This window comes from Oryzias latipes, chromosome 23 (genome assembly GCF_002234675.1).
Source record: "Oryzias latipes chromosome 23, ASM223467v1".
Lineage (NCBI taxonomy): Eukaryota > Metazoa > Chordata > Actinopteri > Beloniformes > Adrianichthyidae > Oryzias > Oryzias latipes.
This window is the reverse complement of record NC_019881.2, coordinates 5,060,428-5,078,143: the sequence shown is the minus strand read 5'-3', so window position 1 is coordinate 5,078,143 and position 17,716 is coordinate 5,060,428. Positions and strand designations below refer to the sequence as shown.

At 42.3% G+C, this 17,716-nt stretch overlaps 1 protein-coding gene across 8 annotated transcripts in view; it reads left to right on the top strand.

Moving 5' to 3' along the window:
- Window positions 1-17,716, top strand: part of mdfic (MyoD family inhibitor domain containing) — a 53,570-nt gene that overhangs the window by 24,249 nt on the left and 11,605 nt on the right. For 5 of the 8 annotated variants that reach the window (XM_020714194.2, XM_023952128.1, XM_023952125.1 and 2 more), the window contains 2 exons: window positions 7,074-7,421; window positions 14,953-16,695. In XM_020714194.2, the coding sequence (XP_020569853.1) occupies window positions 7,074-7,421; window positions 14,953-15,203 (599 nt within the window). In that variant the 3' untranslated portion in view covers window positions 15,204-16,695. Of the gene's footprint in view, window positions 1-7,073; window positions 7,422-12,726; window positions 13,176-14,952; window positions 16,696-17,716 lie in introns of those variants that run through there. The other 3 variants (XM_023952127.1, XM_023952129.1, XM_023952126.1) reach the window with 2 other exon arrangements.

Sequence of the window (17,716 nt, the reverse complement as noted above, 5' to 3'; positions counted from 1 at the left end):
AGAAAGTCCTTGTGTTGGAGTTTAGAAGGTCAGGCGGTAAACGAGGCTTTGATACGCCCAAGGAAAATTTCAATCAGAGCCCTTTTGTAATAACATTCATTGTGCTATTTTCCTCTGTGTGTATGTGTGTCTCCCCCCTCGGTCTCAGTGCTGTGTAAGTCCCCTGGTTTTGCGTCTATAAATACGGACGGGGAGGATGTATAATTTCTAATGAGAAAATAGATCCCTTTGGATTGAAAAGTGGAGGCTGTTCTGTTTGTTAGGCGGAGAGATCATACCTCAGGCTGTTTTTGGCAGTGCGGTGGGGCGGGTGGGGTGATAGTATGGGGAGTCTGGCTGGGGTCATTGCATATTTGCAAATTAGCATTTCAATCATGCAGGTACATGGCCAGTCAGGCGGAAAATGTACATGTTTTTTTTTCACTACGGGGTACAGTAAGATAAACAAAACACGGGAGGAGTTTGCAGATCCAGCTTCCTCGATGTCGTTCCTCACTTTCTGAAGGAAGCTCATGGATATCTGCACACATATTCCATTCTGTGCTAACACCCAAACCCATAGCATTGTGTAATAATGACTATTAGGAGATGACTACACGATCTGGATTGTGGTGTTTTATTTGGAGGGAGTGATGTGACATTTGAATAACTGTATGTTGTCTATGATGGGCATTCTAATAAGCCTGAACAAACACCTTTCCCTTCCTCTTCCCCTGTTTTCTTTGCGTCTCGGGGGCATTAATATTAAAAAGGGCCACGCTTTCAGAAGCCTGTGCAGGCGTTGGATCTAGTCTACACCTTACCTGCAACTCTTGATGTAGGGGTGTGCAAATGAGAATCTCGCTTTTTGCCCCAGTTGACCTTTGTGGTATATTTTCCACATTCTTGGCTTTTTAAACTTCTTGTTTATACAGCTTTGTTTCACTTGACATGCATGTATGCATATACTCTCCTGGTGTGTGTAAGTGTAAGCGTGACGTGCGGTGGGCCTCATCGTCTTTCCTCTTGTCTTTTGGGTGCAATTGTCAGTTCCCTCCTGCAGGACCCATTTTCTATTACAAAAACTGTGGTGTTTATACAGTATACTCAGTTTTACATAGAGAGCGATCTCTTGCACATCTCCAGTGCAGCTTCAAGCTCTCTAGACACTGTGCTGCGTGGTCCCAGTGTGGCCCAGCCACTGAAGACTCTGTGACAAATGGCAATTATATTTGTGTGTTCTTCATGAATCCATCAAACACTGGCCTTTTAAAAATGCTCCCAAGATATTTGAGGCTGTCAGCTACTAGTCGCTGGGACCAAATTGGGATGCTGCTTAGACAGTCAGGAAGCACTCACCCCCTAGTTTCCCCTGTGATGTGTGTGACAGCGTGTGTAGGGAAATACCATGTTTTATTCAACCACAGATGTACGCTCTCAACAGTTGTTGATGTGCTAGAAATAGGGCAGTTACAAGTCCAATTTGGTGTGTGTCTGGGTTTTTACATTATGTGTATACTGGATGTCCAGTTCCTCCTGCTAAACTGGGCTCTTATTTTTTTTTTAAATCTTGATTATTTTAGGAGTTTAAAGTTAAATTTAGGGTTCTTGTTATTGTTTGGTAACAAATTTCACTAAAAGGTTTTTAGTTAATTGGTCATTTGCTTAATTATAGGCTGTGTATGTTATCAATGGATGAGTTTCAAAAACTATTTCATCCAAACTTTATACAGGTTATCACTCTGCTACTTTGTATCTTAAAGTCTATATTCCCTGGTTAGTTGGCCCCTTTTGCACTTTTAGGCAAATATTTAGCTTTTTATGTACAGGGTTCCCTCGTTTTTCGTGGGAGTTACATTCCAAGAATAGTTCTTGAGGTGAAATTCATGAAGAAATTATTCACTCACTGTATAGTTTATAAACTTTATAAACTTTTCTCAGACAGACATGAGCTTTTCTCTCTTGTTCAAGCTCTCAAAGTTCAAGACTTTGCATTAGAAAAATGCTTCCAGTCTTACAGAATGAAATCTGATCGCTTTTAAAGATTTATGTACGTAGAATTGGCAAACTGAACGCATCCTGTACAGTAGACATGGTGGGGAGAAGATTGTCTTCAGCCAATCAGGATGCAGAACACAATAAAAAAAAACATGCAGATTGGCGCTGGATACGATACATGACACAGCAAGACCGCAGAAGGTGAACCACGATATAGCAAGAGACCACTGTACAGTGATCTCTAGCTTTATCACCATTTATCTTTTACGACACCACAGTTAAGCGTGATTTTAGGGCAGATTTGAATGCCTTTTTTATTAAAAACAGTACATCGTATTGTGCATCCTGATTGGCCGAAGACTATTGTCAATCAATCTTCTTCAGGCTCCTGTTCAGTACAGAATGCTTTCAGTTTGCCAAATGTTCCCAAATCTTGGATTGGGAACAGATTTTCGTTTTCATTTAATAATACTGGATTTTTCTATGAAGGTTTATGCTTTGAGAGTTTAAACAAGAGAGAAAAGTGTGAAAATGTTCATGTCTGTCTGAGAAAAGTGGATTAAGTGTTTAGTGAGGAGTTTTTCAGCCTTAAAACACCTAGATTAATTGTTAAAAGTGAGGCTAACTACTTTGTATTGTTTGACAAGCGCGGGTTATTTTTAGAACATAACATCCGCGAGGAACAAAGGACATCTGTATAGCTCTTTTAAATGGTTGTTAGGGTAATGCAAGTGTCCCATATGCATTGGTCGTTGGTTTCTATTGTTATAAATTCACATGAAAAAAACAGATTTTTTTTTTCCCAAAAAAGTTTTTCACTCCTCAGCTTACCAGTAGAGCCCATTTCTCATAATCCTAATGTTTCTGGGTTTCTTTTTTCTCATTATCTCCTCATTTTTCTAATGGTGACTGTGCAAGTCTGTCATTGCCATCTTTGACAGTATCATCATTATTTTGATCAATGATTATGGATATTGCTCCAGTGTGTCCATTAATCCCCGTCACTGTGTTCATCAGGTTAAAAATAAAGCCTGTGAGTGGATATGAAGGCCCTCCAGGAACCTGCCTCTGCACTGCACAACTTTTCATGGACTTCAGCCACTTGTATGCGTGTTTGAATCCCCAGTCCCTGCTTATGCTCTCCGGTTTTTTATGTGGTGGTTTCTTAATAAGTATTCAGACTTGGGCAAATGAATAGCTTGACCTCTTCAAAAGTTAAAGGTAATTTTGCCTCCAGACTACTTGCGCTTATATGTGAGAACTTATGTGGCAAAGTCACACCACAAAAACTTGGAAAGGTACTGCAGTTACCCTAAATATTGTTCTACGGGGAATTGATTTGCTTCAGAATTATTTAAAGAAACTTTTTGGCGCTATATCAAACTCATCCAAAACATTTTTTTAGTTTATATTTAAGTAAAATGTGAATAATGAAGGCTAGAATCACTCTTCATTCTTACGTTTGCATAATTTATCCCACACATTTAGTATATACACATTTAAAAGCTGAATATATATAAAAAAAAGAATAAAATGTACCTCTTAAAAACACACTTTTGTTATATTCTTGATTATTGTTTTATTGCCTAAAATAACAACAAAAATAGTGTCAACTGTTGAATCAATAGTCAGTGTTCATGGTGATATACAGAATATTAATGAATTTTTATTATGATAACTGGCTGTTAAAGAAAAAATTATATTTTGATTAATTGCTTAGATTTTTTTGTATTAAAGAATGCTTGGCAAAACAAGTTTGTTGAAGTTAAAGTAGAAACACTTTACTCCATTTCGTCATTATAGTTTTTGCAGCTTTCTTTCTCAATCCTCAAAAAATAAAAAATAATAAAAAGTTGCCAAACTCGGACTGAAGAACGGGTCAGTGGACCAGCCTGCATTTAGTTTGGAGTTTTTCACAGTAGAAAGTAAAAAAAGAAATGGGAGACTCCTAAAACTCCCCATTCTTTGATGAAATCGAGTAGTTAAAAGTTTTTGGGTTTCGTAAAGATATGTTGATTTGGTTTGCACTTCAATGCCACCTTAAAAAAACCTCATTATATTGTCGTTTTTGGTTTTGCCACATAAGAACAAAGCAGCCCAGTTTAAAACGTCTAGGCAGCAACAGATGCAGCCTCCTTGTTAGTAAGCCTCAGTCCCGTCTTGCTCGTCATGGGCAGCCTATGAGGGGCTTGTCTTTTGGAGGAAAAAATACCTCTCAACCTGCTGTTAAATCACTGCATAATGAATTCCACCCAGTTGTCTAATTCCAATTGCATGAAATCCCCGTCCCCAAAAGTCTATATTTGTTTATTGGAGCTGCACGCGGAAGCCCTGAATGAAGAGAAGGCAAAGCCCAGCGTGTGGATTTAATTGCTTTGTTTTACATCCACGTTCACGTCTGGCCTCTCCCAGGGTGATGTGTTTGTTAAAAAGCGCCAGCGCCCGTTCCCACACTCCGCTCTCTTGTTAACAGTAATTGTTGGTGCGCCGACGGAAAGGAAAATAAAGATGGAAAGAAACGGGAAAGTTCCACGACTGCCTTCCACTTGTTTTCAGGACATTTACCAAACACTTTAATCAAGTTTCGCCGACGCTGCTGTTAAATAACGCCAGAGTTCAAGTTAAAGGTGTGAAGACAGCACAGAGTCAGTGTCTATAAAGGTAGTATTAAAAAAAACCAGGTTCACAGGGACAAACTTGAAAAGAAATGAATAATTCACCGAATCTGGCAGAGTGTGCTCGTGCAGCGGGGCTCTGATGTGGAGGGGAGGTAATGCAGGAGGAACTCCCAGTAGAGCTGAATGTGCAGGTGTTCTCTGCAAAATGCCACCTCCTTTGCTCAGTCACATCCTTCCCCTTGGTTCTGATCAGACAGGTCGCTGTCTCCAGACTTTCTCTGGCTGTCACACACACTCTCTCAGAAAGACTAGTTGAGGCCATCCCAGAGCTTTCAGAGAGCAGATCATTACTGCTGCAGACAGCAGCCTTTTCATATATGTACTCTATCACAGGCTTCCTCAGTCTTTGCACCGCGGCACTCTCTTCCTCTCACTCGCACAAACATCTCTCAGACTACACAGGTGGCTTTTGTCACAGCCGGGCTCATAAAGTTCTATGTGTCTTTGCTTCTGTCTGTCGTTCAGGGTAGAAATATTTGCCAGCTGATCGATATTATGTTGGAACATCGCAGCGCCAGGTTTGGAGGGAGACGTTTAACTCGCAGTGTCGCTGCAATCACTTCTGCAAGAAGTTGACTTTAAATCTACGGGGGGGGGGGGGCAGATCAAGTTTTTGTTCGGTTGAAATAAGATTTGCAACTTTTTTTCAAACAAATGATACAGATGGTAATCCTTTGTTGGTTGAATATGCGGTTTTAGTGGCGCAATCAAATGTAGCAATTTGAATAGTTTCATCAAAAATCTTTGCTAGCAACACTTTTCTCCCAAAAAAAAATAACAAAACAATAATCTTTAAATGAAATGTTTGAAACGTATATTTAACCATTTGGTTGGCATTCTTTTAACTGCCGGAACTCTTAGACAGTTACCGTATTTCCAGTGGATTCTGAAGCGGAGGAAAGCTGCTGATGGCAGCACTTCACAGCAGCAAAGTGTTTACGCAGTTGCTGTAAATCAGCTGATTAACAGACACAAGCAGCTTTGTGCTGCCATGCAACAACACTTTAAGTTAGTCTCGTGTTGCATAGCAGCTCCAAGCTGATATCAAAAGCCGCTTTTCACTGCGTCACAATCAGCCGATTCATGCCGACTGTGTGAAAGGTGGAGGAGTTTGCAGCAGGTCAAAGGCGTGTCATTTTGGTGTGGGCGGGGACACGCGCAGCTTAGTTGCCTTAGCCTTAGACAAAACTGCTCTACGGCTAGATTCAAACTGTCTGCTGGTGGAAAATGGACAAACCTGTACGGGACACGCAGGTGGCTCAGAGGAAATGTCAAGGTTGTAGAAGAAATATAATGAAATGGCCTGTAGAGAAAAGTATTCACAATTTTTATGGGCATGTTGCAAACACTTCAAAAACATGCAAGGGTAAAGTAGGTGAGACGCAGGCGTGTCATACAGATTTATCCTTATTTTTTTTTTAAACCCCCCCCCCCAATCCTGCCCACTTTATATGGAGTTTTATTAGGGCTGTTTAAGTGATGCACGCAGCCTGACTGTTAGAATTTAGGAAATTAGACAGAGCGTAGTGTGTGTGCACCTCCTAGGGCAGGGGTGGGCAATTCCAGGCCTCGAGGGCCGGTGTGTCTGCATGATTTCCAGATAGTCTTGCCCTACTCATGGCTGATTACCTGGTTCAGGTGTGTCCAGCCAATTAGAACATGCCAGAGCAGGGTATGCTGGAAAACATGCAGGAATGCGGCCCTCAGTGCCCACCTCTGTCCTAGGGGCATCCTACAAACACTTGCATGTCACCTAGACACCCCGTGGGGACTAATACTTCATACATGTGCAACGGATCACAAAGCTTGGCTGGTACACGAGTGTGTAGAACCGTGGCTAGTGATCCATATGGATTGCGAAACAGCCATGATCCGCTGCACCCATAGTACTCACACTTTACAAACTAATAGAGCAGGGGTTCCCAAATCCAGGCCTCAAGGACGAGTCCTACCTGTTTTCCAACCATCCTGCCATTGAAGCTGCTTATTGGCTAAACACACCTGGTCCTGGTAATCAACAGCGGATAAGGCGGACTTTCTGGAAAACTGGCTAGAGGTCGGCCCTTGAGGCCTGGATTTGTGCGCCCCTGGACTAGAGTGTGGTGTAAGGGCACCATACGATAGCGTCACCCTTGTACATCATGAGTGCGTGCAACTCACATTAGACTTAAAAATATGGAACAGTTCATTAACCACATGCAAAACAATCCTACGTTCCATATTCATGAGCTTTGAAGTGGCCGCACAAGCCTCAAGGGAACTGCGAGACAAACCTGTGCTCCCTATAAGATGAGGCCGCTCCTCTAAATGACCCTCCATGGACCCGTACCGCCCAAAAATTCACAGCTCCCATATGTGTGCATGTGACTATGGGCCTGAGCATAAAATGATGTCCTCCACTTTGTTTTTGTCTTCCAGCTCAGCCCCAGTCCGACATTAACCCTCCAGCCTCTGAGTCTTCTGGTGGGGATGCCACCAAGGAGCAAAACGGCTTTCACCATGGTAACGTCAGCAAATCGTCCCTGCGTAATGGAATCCACCCTGGACCTACGGGGAAGTGCACCTGCGGGGCCAACATGGCCGCCGGCTCCGTGAGCGGGCCTGACCCCGGAGCAGCAACGGTGACGCAGCCCAAGAGGCAGCTGTCCACGCCCGTCTCAGACAGGGTGCAGAGGAAGCTGAAGTCCAGCCTGTCGGTGAACAGCGACAGCAGCCGCCGCAGCAAAGGCAGTTCCACAGGGTCGCACAAACCGCCTCTGCCAGAGGGTGAGTATCAACGCAAACACCAGCATGCAGTCTAACTTTACTAACACCTCAGCACTGACATGCTTCTGCCTTTTGCTCCGCTGGTCATGAATTCATTTTTCCACATATAAAAAGGCTGATTAATGATATAACTTGTCAAAAATTCCAGACAAAAACAGTTCAAGTTACTATTTTAAAGCAAAATGCTATCAGTAATAGTGGTGGTCAATAGTGGATGTCATTCTTGGCATAGCAATGCGTCACTCAAGATAAGTTTAAAAATAAGAATGAAACTTTTCCGTATTCACAACCTTTTATGTTAAATCTTTAACACAAAGCATAAGCTCCTATGTGGACCTTCTTTAGAGTCCAGTAAGCGTTTACACACTTATCATAGTTCCTGTTGGTTCTGAAGTGGAGCAAAGCAGCCAATGCAACACTTTACGTGAGTAAAGTAAACCTTACGTTAGTAAAATGTTGCATAAAGAGTAACGACTGTATGCTACGTCGCTTTTCTCAGCGACAGAATCCGCCGATTCACATGGATTGATCGTGTAAACACTTCACTACTTCAAAGTGTTGCACATCAGCGCAGAGCTGCTTTTCTACCCTTCAGAATCCACAGGAATTACGCTAGCGGCGTAAATATTTGGGGATTTACGGCCATCGAATGAATGTAAACACTGGAGCAAAGAGTCAAACTAAAAAAAGTCATGACCCCGTTTAATCTGGGGAAAAAGAAAAAGATTCAGAAATCAAACGACTTACCCAGGATGTGATTTTTAGGAGCAAATAAGGCCACATTTTTCCACGCCAACTTCGGGGAATTTTTCAATTTCTAGCCAAATTCATCACCAAAAGCCTGTATTAAAATATGTCCACTCTATTGAATCTGTTTATCTTGAGTACAGAATATGTGCAATGGAGGTTGTTGCTGATTGCTGACGCTTGAACGCCTAAATTTGAATTCATAGCTAAAGCTTTAAACGAAGTTCAAAGCTTTGTAAGCTCTGATCAAGTAATCAGAGGAATGTAAGACAATGGTTTAAAAAAGAGAATTTTGTCAAAAGCATAAACATGTGAGCTATATTTAGCAGCACCAATTGTTTTTATGTTCTTTTGTGTCTGAATATTTGAAACAAGAGGAAAGCGTTTTAAGATGCACCTCCAGCTTCTGCTGGCTCTGACTTTTTTTACAGCGACATTTTTAACCGCTCTCATAAGGCGGCACATCATTCCTCGCAGCTTTATGGGAGTTTTTATGGCAGATAGTTGTGTTATGAACAAACTGTAGCTCCGTAAGGACGGGCAGAGTTTAAGCTGTGGTGCGTCTTCTCTGCTGTAGCAACTTGAAATCGTTTGTTAGGGTTTTTTTGAACTGAATTCTGCTAGTTTCCCTTCAGCCTTTAACACCAGAAAGAGAGCAGCAACACACTCGTTCTCAAAAATGGCCAGGTTTGGTGATGTGAAAATGTTTGTGGGCTAATAACTCTTTCACCTGACATTCTTTGAACATCTGTATTTTAAGAACATTAAATGCAACGGAACCATTTAATGAACATTTTATCGCAATAGCATACTTTTCATTTCTTTACAAAGAAACCAGACATATCTAAATACATTTTTACCAAAGTTACTGTCAATTTGACATTTTTTTTCACCGTTCATTCACAGCTAGCTTCTTGTACACAGTTTTTAGAAAATGCTGGGGATGCATGTTATTGATTTTATGACGAGAGCCTGCAGGCTGGTTAAAATTTGAGAGCGGGACTCATTAAACCCACGTGCAGGACTTTGGACATGCAGTGGATTCTGACTCGAAGAGAAATGGCTGACTTACGTTGATCGCAGAGACACATTGAAATCAGAAAAGGTCAATACTGTACAATGTTGCATATCAATGCAAACCTGCTTTTCTCTACTTCAGAATTCGCTGGAGTTATGAGGCTAATCGCCTAAATTATTAAAGTTACACTGGTCCACCAAAACGTCAACACTGGAGCTAAAGCTCCGGTGTGAAAGGGTTAAAGAATGTCCTCAAGGAAGCAACTCAGTTCTTAAGAGCGCTTCTCAGATATTACTAATAAATTCTTCTCTCACCTTTTAATGATGGCAGTGCATCGACTATCATATTTATCACTCCCGTCAGGCGAATGACATCTCTTCTCTCCTCCCCGTGGCTTTTATTTTTCTTAACAATAAGTCAGAGAGTGGGTTTGGCGTGCAGGGAAGCCGTCACTTTGTCAGGTGTAAGGCCGAGGTGAGTGGAGTAATGAAGGCGGCTGGCCGGTCCTTTTCCATTCTGAAGATAGGTGCGATCGTCTAATGAGGCCTGAGAGCACGGGGTGCCTATTATGAGCCCTGGCCAGCCTTCTTTGGGGCCCTCACACCTTTTCGGGCCCTTCTTTTTTTTAATTTTTTTATTTATTTTTTTGGCTCTCCCTACTCTCCATTAGCAACACCTTGGCCCTCATTAACAGGACCTCACCGCCGCCCGCCTGCATCTACTGTAGTCAGCAACTGGGTGTGTATTTATGGATTCCTGCTATTTTATCTTTTATTCCAAATTTAGTAAAACCAATTTTTGCCTTAAAATTGGGATTTGGGGGATTCTGAAAGAATCCAACAGACGAAGGGGGTCCACAGATGTTAATGGAGCGTTGACTGAACATGAGAACTGGACCTAGGGAGTGTGAGGTCACTGGACTAATTGACCCCTCAATATAGGAAGTACCTGCTGGGTCCCAAAGACCCATAGACCTCAAATAAGGAATAAACAGCTGTTACTCTGTCATTTTGTCTGTCAGAATCACAATTTTCGTTCTTACGTTTTTTTTAAACAAATACTTTCTTGCTAATCCTAATTATCTTTAATTATATTTTTTTGTAGTGGAAGTTTTTCAAGTTATAAACCTGATAAAGTTGTCGGGCATTGAAAGTGTTTGACAGATTCTCTCAGGCCTGCTTTCAAGCGGTAGGGGCAAAGACTTCAACAAGCTCACTCTTGATTGGCTGACTTAGGCTGACACGGACCAATCACTGCCTGCAGATGATTTCTGGTTCCAACATGACGACGACCATATTTCTGAAACAATGTAACTGGATTCCCTTTATTTGGTTGGAGCAAGAAGTCATTTTCTATGGGCGAAGTAGTTCAATCACATGGTCCAGTTGTATCATACAGTCAGTGGACGTCGCCATCTTGGAACCAGCTATTATTTGGAGGCACTGATTGGTCCGAGTCAGTCTGAGTCAGCGTTTCTACTCTTGCCAATCAGATTATTGAAGTATATGCCCCTATCTGATGACCAAATGTTTTGAACGGTGGGCATGGGGGCCAGCAGGCAACACATTTTTTTGAGGCATCTGATTGGTCAGTGTATAACTTGAATAATTTAAAAAAAAGAAAACCTTTTTAAAATTAATTATCATTAGCAAGAACGTGTTAAAAACAGGTGGTTGAGTAAGAATGGCTGTTCTTACAAATAGAACGAGTAACAGCTGTTCATTTCTCAGTAAAGTCTATGGGATTCTTGCCCCTGGAACTAGCGGGTACTTCCAATTTGGAAAGCAAGGGGGGAGGGGCCACTCGGTCCAGTTCTCATATAGAGTTAATGGGTAGCAGCCACCATGTGATGCAGAAACGCAAAATTCCCACAAACAAAACAAGAAGCGTCACTGACGTACGTCTTTTTAACACCTCGAGAGTGTCCACCGGAGACTCTCTTTCTCCGCTTCCTAATTGGTGTTGACGAGAATAAAGAGTGCAGGAAAAAACAAAAAAAAGGCAGCTCAACAAGTCTCATTATGGCTTTTGTGTTGCTTATTTGAAGATGCGAGAGCTCTCCAAATCAATATGTTCGCTCTCTCAACTGTTTATTTCCCCTCGGAAAACAGCCAAGCTGTTGTGTTTAAATGTTTACATGGATTACCATAATCTGTTTGCCTGTGAAATTAGCCTCCTAAACAGCCCCCCCCCCCCCCCCCCCCCCCCCCTCCAGACACAGGAAATAAAAAGCGTAAGCTAGCAGAAGCTAGCTCTGGGGAATCTGCTGCTCTGTGTTTCTTGGCAGCAAGCTGCTGGCACAGGAGCCTGTTTGTGATAAGAGCTTCTGAGGAGTCATTAGCTGCAGTGTGGTGGGTTGTCTCCTCGCATTCATGAATTCTCTGTAATCGGTTCCAATTTTTTTGTTTTTTTTCCCCTCCTCTTTTTCTAAACTCTGAGCTGTTGCCTGCGCCGCAGATGTGCTTTCCTGTCCTGAACCTCTACATGTTTTCTGGTTCCCCGTCCAGTCCGCCACAAGGCCTCACTTCTACTTGAGCCGTCTTGGCCTCCTTTTTTTAATTTCTGCTTTTCCAGCTTTCCATTACCATTTTTAGTCACCATTTCTAACCCTGCGAATCTTTGGTCTTTAGCTCATCAGGTTTATGTATAATGCTACATAAACGCTGGGCATGTGATACGGGTTCAAGAACTTGCATTCGGCTCGTTTAGCATACAGTGTTCACACTGAACTGTCCCTACCCTATACTAGACCATGTTTGCCACCAAGAGTGCAGGCTTGGTACAAAGTGTTGAGGCGGTACCATACTCGCATATCTGTTTCTGTCACAGCTCTATTCCGATATATGAAAGAGTTGGCATCATGTTTATCCGGCCGAACAAAAACTGCAATGATCAATTTCTCCTTCATGATCAATTTTCAAACGCTTGGCACTTCAATGTTTTGAAAAGGACACTACCCAAACGTCGCCAATCCAAGTCCCTGATTGGTCAAAGTTCAACTAGTTTAGCTTTCAACGCACATTCAGTGGCTGTGTGTTTTTGTACATGGCGCTTAAAAACTTGCACAGCTACACATGAACGAGAGAGTTTTGAATGCAATACACATTTACTTTTCATTTAATGTCCTTTTTCAACGTGCCTTGCAAAGGCCGGTGTGAGCGTAGCATAACAGTCTAGCAGAAATGTGTCTTGCGTCCAGTTTTGTGTGCATTGTACCACCCTCCCTCTCCATCTTCTCACTAAGTTTCGTAAGATCCAGACTAATCGCCGGTGTTGAATTATACATCTAAGTGAATAGCAGAGCCGGCCGGGCGGCCACTGCCTCTTGTCTGTGTACTTTGTTTGCATCGTACTCTCCGTCTCCTGCTACTTTCTCCGCGCTGGCATGGCTTATACCCTGCGGGTCCTTCAGAGTTTGTTAGGCTGAACTTTGAGGCTTTGAGCTCGGCGCCGTGTTCATTATTCTCACTGGGGTTTTTGGAGCATGCGGATCTAAACAGGATGTTTTTCTTCCTTTTCTGTTTCAATCAAATCCACAAGTTGCCCCGACAGTGGCACATTCTCATGCATCTTCCATCTCTACCGGTGTTGCGGCCTCGGATGAGGATAATAAGATGCGCTCAAACTTCAGGCACCCTCAGAGATGCAGACACGTACGATTGCTCGTTTCATGTTCTCGCCTCGGTCTTGTTTGTATCACAGCGAGCTGCTGCTTCTGGTCAGCTCTGCAGCCCTCAGCACTGCAAAATTAAGGCAGGAAAAAAACCCAGATTCCCCTCCACTTTGATTAATCAAACATGAGCATTCAGCGGGCCCTCAGCTCGCCTCCCCTGTCCATCCTCCACACTCTCCTTCTTTTGCTTTTCCTTCTAACCCAATCAGTAACAGCCTCTCCCGACAGCTCAAGATGGGTTGATGAAAGTTATGCAAATGTGACCTGTTTGTAATGCTATTTTTCTGCATCCGTCCACATCATGCCTTTTTAACACTCCAAAGGAGTGGTGCTGCTTTAGCCTCTGATCAAAAAGGAGACGGCTGGAAGAAGTGTGGGCCACCCGCACAAACCAGAGGATATGAAGTTTATTGACTGGGTATGAAAGCTGAGGCATGCTTATAGTGGTTTTATGGGTTGTTTTCCCCGTCTAAATTAAAGTTTATTAAATATTTGTTTGTTTGTTTATTGGTTCGACTTTATTGTGGTTTAGAAACTAAATTAGTTTAAATAAGACGCATGAATTTGTGTTTGGTTTCTCCTAAGTGAAAAAAATAATTGACTTAAAAAGGCAAAACAAATCCAAATTCCGTCCAGCCATTCTGTCCCATTTGGGGTTATATCATGCTGTTCTTAAGCCTTTCAGAGAAAACTATATCCATATATATGATAATAAATTGCATTGGCACATTAAAGAATGATCTATTTATAACAAACGAGTTATTTTCACAGTTAATTTTCCCACCCAGAAGAAAGACAACTCAATATTTGAGGCTCCGCCTTTTGCCCTGTGTGGGTACCGCCCATTTCATGATGTCAACTTGGAGCCGGCCTCGACAGTGTGTCGCCGTTTCACCGACGAAAACAAACAACGTCCAAACTTTTGCTAATATGGATGTGCATTTAAAAGGACGGCGTTTTAGCCGATCACCCCGAGCTCTGCGGACAAAGTGGGCGTGTGTTTTAGCCTGGGGGCGGTGCTGGCAGCGCAGACACTTCCTGTAAGGGGCTGTTTTCACTTAATTCGTCACAATGTGAGGACCCACTCGTTTTCGTGGGTGGGGAGGGGCTGGTGCTCAGAGAGCAGGAATACTCAAAAATGCACAAATGGATCAAAATACCACTTTGGGTTTTTTGGTGAAGAAATAATGCATACATTTAAAAGCTCAAAAAGTTGATTTTGCATGATATAGCCCCTTTAAGAGTCACCAATTAACCGGTAAAGCATGCATTTGGACAGTAGAGGGAAACTCCACACAGAACCATCTCTGTTTGGATTTGAACCAGGGCCTTTTGTGACAAAGTGCTTACTACTAGCTTCATTTTAAGGTAAATTGATGTGAGTGGTTTGCAACAGACTCGTCTTGTTTGGTAAAACAATTTCTAAGTTCTGCATGTGAACAACATTTCTATTTGTCACTGAAAAAGCTGTGTACCATTGTTGAGAGAATCGGTAGTAGTTCTTTTACTGCGCGCCTTAACCGACATTGTTCTGTTTTAATAAAGCATGCCACTTATTCAGCACTTCGGAACTCGATTCAAGATGTTAATGGCCACATTAATGAATCACAGGGGGAGGGGACTCTCTCTGTTCTCCAGCAGACGCACAAAGACTGTGAGCGGGTTCAATGCTAATCACAGGTGTTGAGCATTGTTGGCACCAATCCCCCCTTTTCTGTTTGAAACTCTCAGACTTTGCCACTCACCCTCGTTTGATCAGCCCAACGCCTCGCATGATAATGCATTAAGCATTTAAGACTTCTAATCAAAACGGCAGGAGAGAAATTCATTTCTTGGATTTTGATTATTTTCTTTAAACAGCTTCTAACTTTTAACACTTCAGCTATAAAATGCCTTTGTTCCGTCGTGCAGCATTCATCAATCAATGGCTGACTCGCTGCTGCTTTTCTTTCGCATTTGAGTGAAAAATCAAGCCTGTAAATGTTTTGGATTAAAAAAAAACCCTTCCCTTTTGTCAGCCTGCTTCACATTTGTGTTCTTTTTTGTTTTTGTCACATCACGACTTGGCACTGATTGGCTTGACTTGGACCCAGACTGCTGCGTTCACTGCATCTTGGCCTGCCTGTTCTGCGAGTTCCTCACCCTGTGCAACATAGTGGTGGCCCAGGCCTCCTGCGGCGCGTGCACGTCGGAGGCCTGCTGCTGCTGCTGCTGCAACGACGACCTCGGGGACGACTGCAACAGCCCCTGCGACATGGACTGCGGCATCATGGACGCCTGCTGCGAATCCTCCGACTGCCTGGAAATCTGCATGGAGTGTTGCGGCATCTGCTTTCCGACATAAAGAGGCTTCCAAGGAGCGCGAATCCAAAATAGGGGCTGTTGCTGTCGTCACTTGAGATTCAGCAGAGAAACGGGAGCGGACACGTGCGAGCATGAGCGATTGTTGGCGTGTGTGCTTGCAGCGAGATTTTTGACACTGGGCTTCTGTGTGAAAACCAGCCCGGCGCAGGCTAGTAGTATTTCCAGATTTCTGAACAGGACAGTTACATCTCCAATGTATTGTAGTTTTACGGAAAGTCTTTAGTTACTTTCAAAATCAGTGTCTAAATATTTCTTTTCATTTCATCTTTTTAGACCAACGTTTTTCATAAATACACTTTTTAGTCCGATTGACGCATTGATCATAAGTCTTTCTTTAAGAAAAGTCCAATTTTTACTGGCTTATCTCATTGCATCTACTGCACTGCTGACCAGTTAAAACTGGTTAAGCTCTACGATCTGCTACCTTCAGACACTAAAAACCCAAAGTATTTGTAGGCTTCATGAACATTTTCTTTACTAAAGTTTCATGGAAGCTTGTTATAGTAGCATTTATCCACAAAGTGCTGGAATGTTTTTAAACCTTGATTTTTGTATGTATTTTGATAGTTTAACTGGAAATGCAGCACAACTGGAATAATGCTCAGCATAAAAAGAATATTGTTTTATTGCCATCAATAGATTGATTGATTGGCTTTGTCAGCTGCATTTGGTACAATTTATTTTTTTTAATCATTATTTTCTATCCATACTTCTTATATTGACTTGTTGAGCTGCACTACTATTAGTCAGGGTAAAAATAAGGAATTAAGAAGTGGTGACCTGAGTTACCAAACAAGCAGCTTTTGGGAATCAACCCTAGTGACTTTCAGCACAAGAGGAATGCCGTAGAAACGGCAAATGAACACAGGGTAAACGCAGTGTCCTTCTTTCATCTTCCCCAATTTTGCGCATCGCTAGACCAGTTTTTGGTCTTTTTCTTGTCCAGGATAAGCGCTTTGATGTTGTCTAAGTGATTAAGCTTGATGCTGGCCCCTCATTAGCTCTGCTTTTGTAATGGGGACAAAATATGTCCCATCCTAGTGCCCTTAATGAACAAGTGCTGTCATGGACGGCTCATCTTATTGCAGCGTTCATGGGAGGTTGGACTCCATTTTGTGTCTGTGATTCACTCAAACCGTCGGTTAGTTCCAGCCAAAGGTGTGTCTTATAAAAACTACAAATAATGTGAAGAATTTAACGCAAAAGAACTATGTCCTATTTCCAATCAAATCTGTTCTTTGTTGGTCTTGATGCATCTTTGCTTACCTTGAGTTATTCAATTTGCACATGGTATTAAACAGAATTTGTTTTTTGTTTTTTTAAATAAAATTATACCAAAAGTAAGCGTTATTTCATTATTTTTGAAAAATATTTTGTTAGCAGAGCATTTTCTATTTTGTCAAAACTACTGACTTTATATGAAGTTATGAAGATTATGTGATCCGTCAATTTGTATTTGTCCCATTTAAAAAGAAATGTATATCTCGTGACGTCATGGACCCTCTGACTTTCTGAGGAAAGGATGGATTCACTAACAAAAATGATATTGTACGAGTCAAGGTAAGTCATTCTTAGAGGCATGGACACCAATGCCCACTTTCCCTTTGTCTTCCAACACTCCATGCTTTGCCATGTTCCTATTGGTTGGACAAACCCTATTTCAGGTAATCAGCCACAAATGGAAAAAGGGATATCTGGAAAACTGACACACAAGCCCGTGAGGCCTGGACTTTCCCGATTGGAACCTGTCAAACTGTGAAGCATCCACCTCTTTGAGTTCAAAATCACATAAAATAAGGTACTGCTTATAAAAGTTCATCCTTAGCTCAGCTCATTGATATTAGAGCGTTTAAAACTAGGCTGGAAGTATTCTCATTTCTGTTGTAACGTTGGACTTTATTCATTCATTTTCTAAACCCTTTTTTCCCCCCTTTTCCCGGCCACTCGTTGGCGAAGGCAGGGGACGTCCTCAACAGGCTGCCAGTCTGTCACAAGGCCACAAATCACACACCCATGCACACTCACATGCACACCTAGGGACAATTTTAGGGTAACCAATCAACCTTTGAACCTACCAAGTCCCCAGCTGGCACTTGAACTTGAACATTTGCTGGGAGGCAAGAGCACTAACCACTGTGCCACAGTGAAGCCAGGACGCGTTTTCATTGAAATTATCGGAGGCTGTCTCGTTTGCGCATTTCTCTGCCGACCTCGTTCCAGTCATTTTTATTTGGAATCTTTTTTGTTATTCCACAGTTATCCCTTTTCTGTTGGATCTGTTGCTGGTGGACAGGAAATGACGCAGGCTCTTTGACCTACCGTAACCGTTTGACTGTGGACGCAATCAATGTAATGCCAATGGATTCTGAAGAAATGGCAGCTTTTCACTGCTATGCATCACTTTATCCCTTGTGGGGTCCAGATGACCCCACCCTTACATTGACGTGTTCTCCCTACCATGACAAAGGTGGATAAAGGTGGAAAGATTTCATG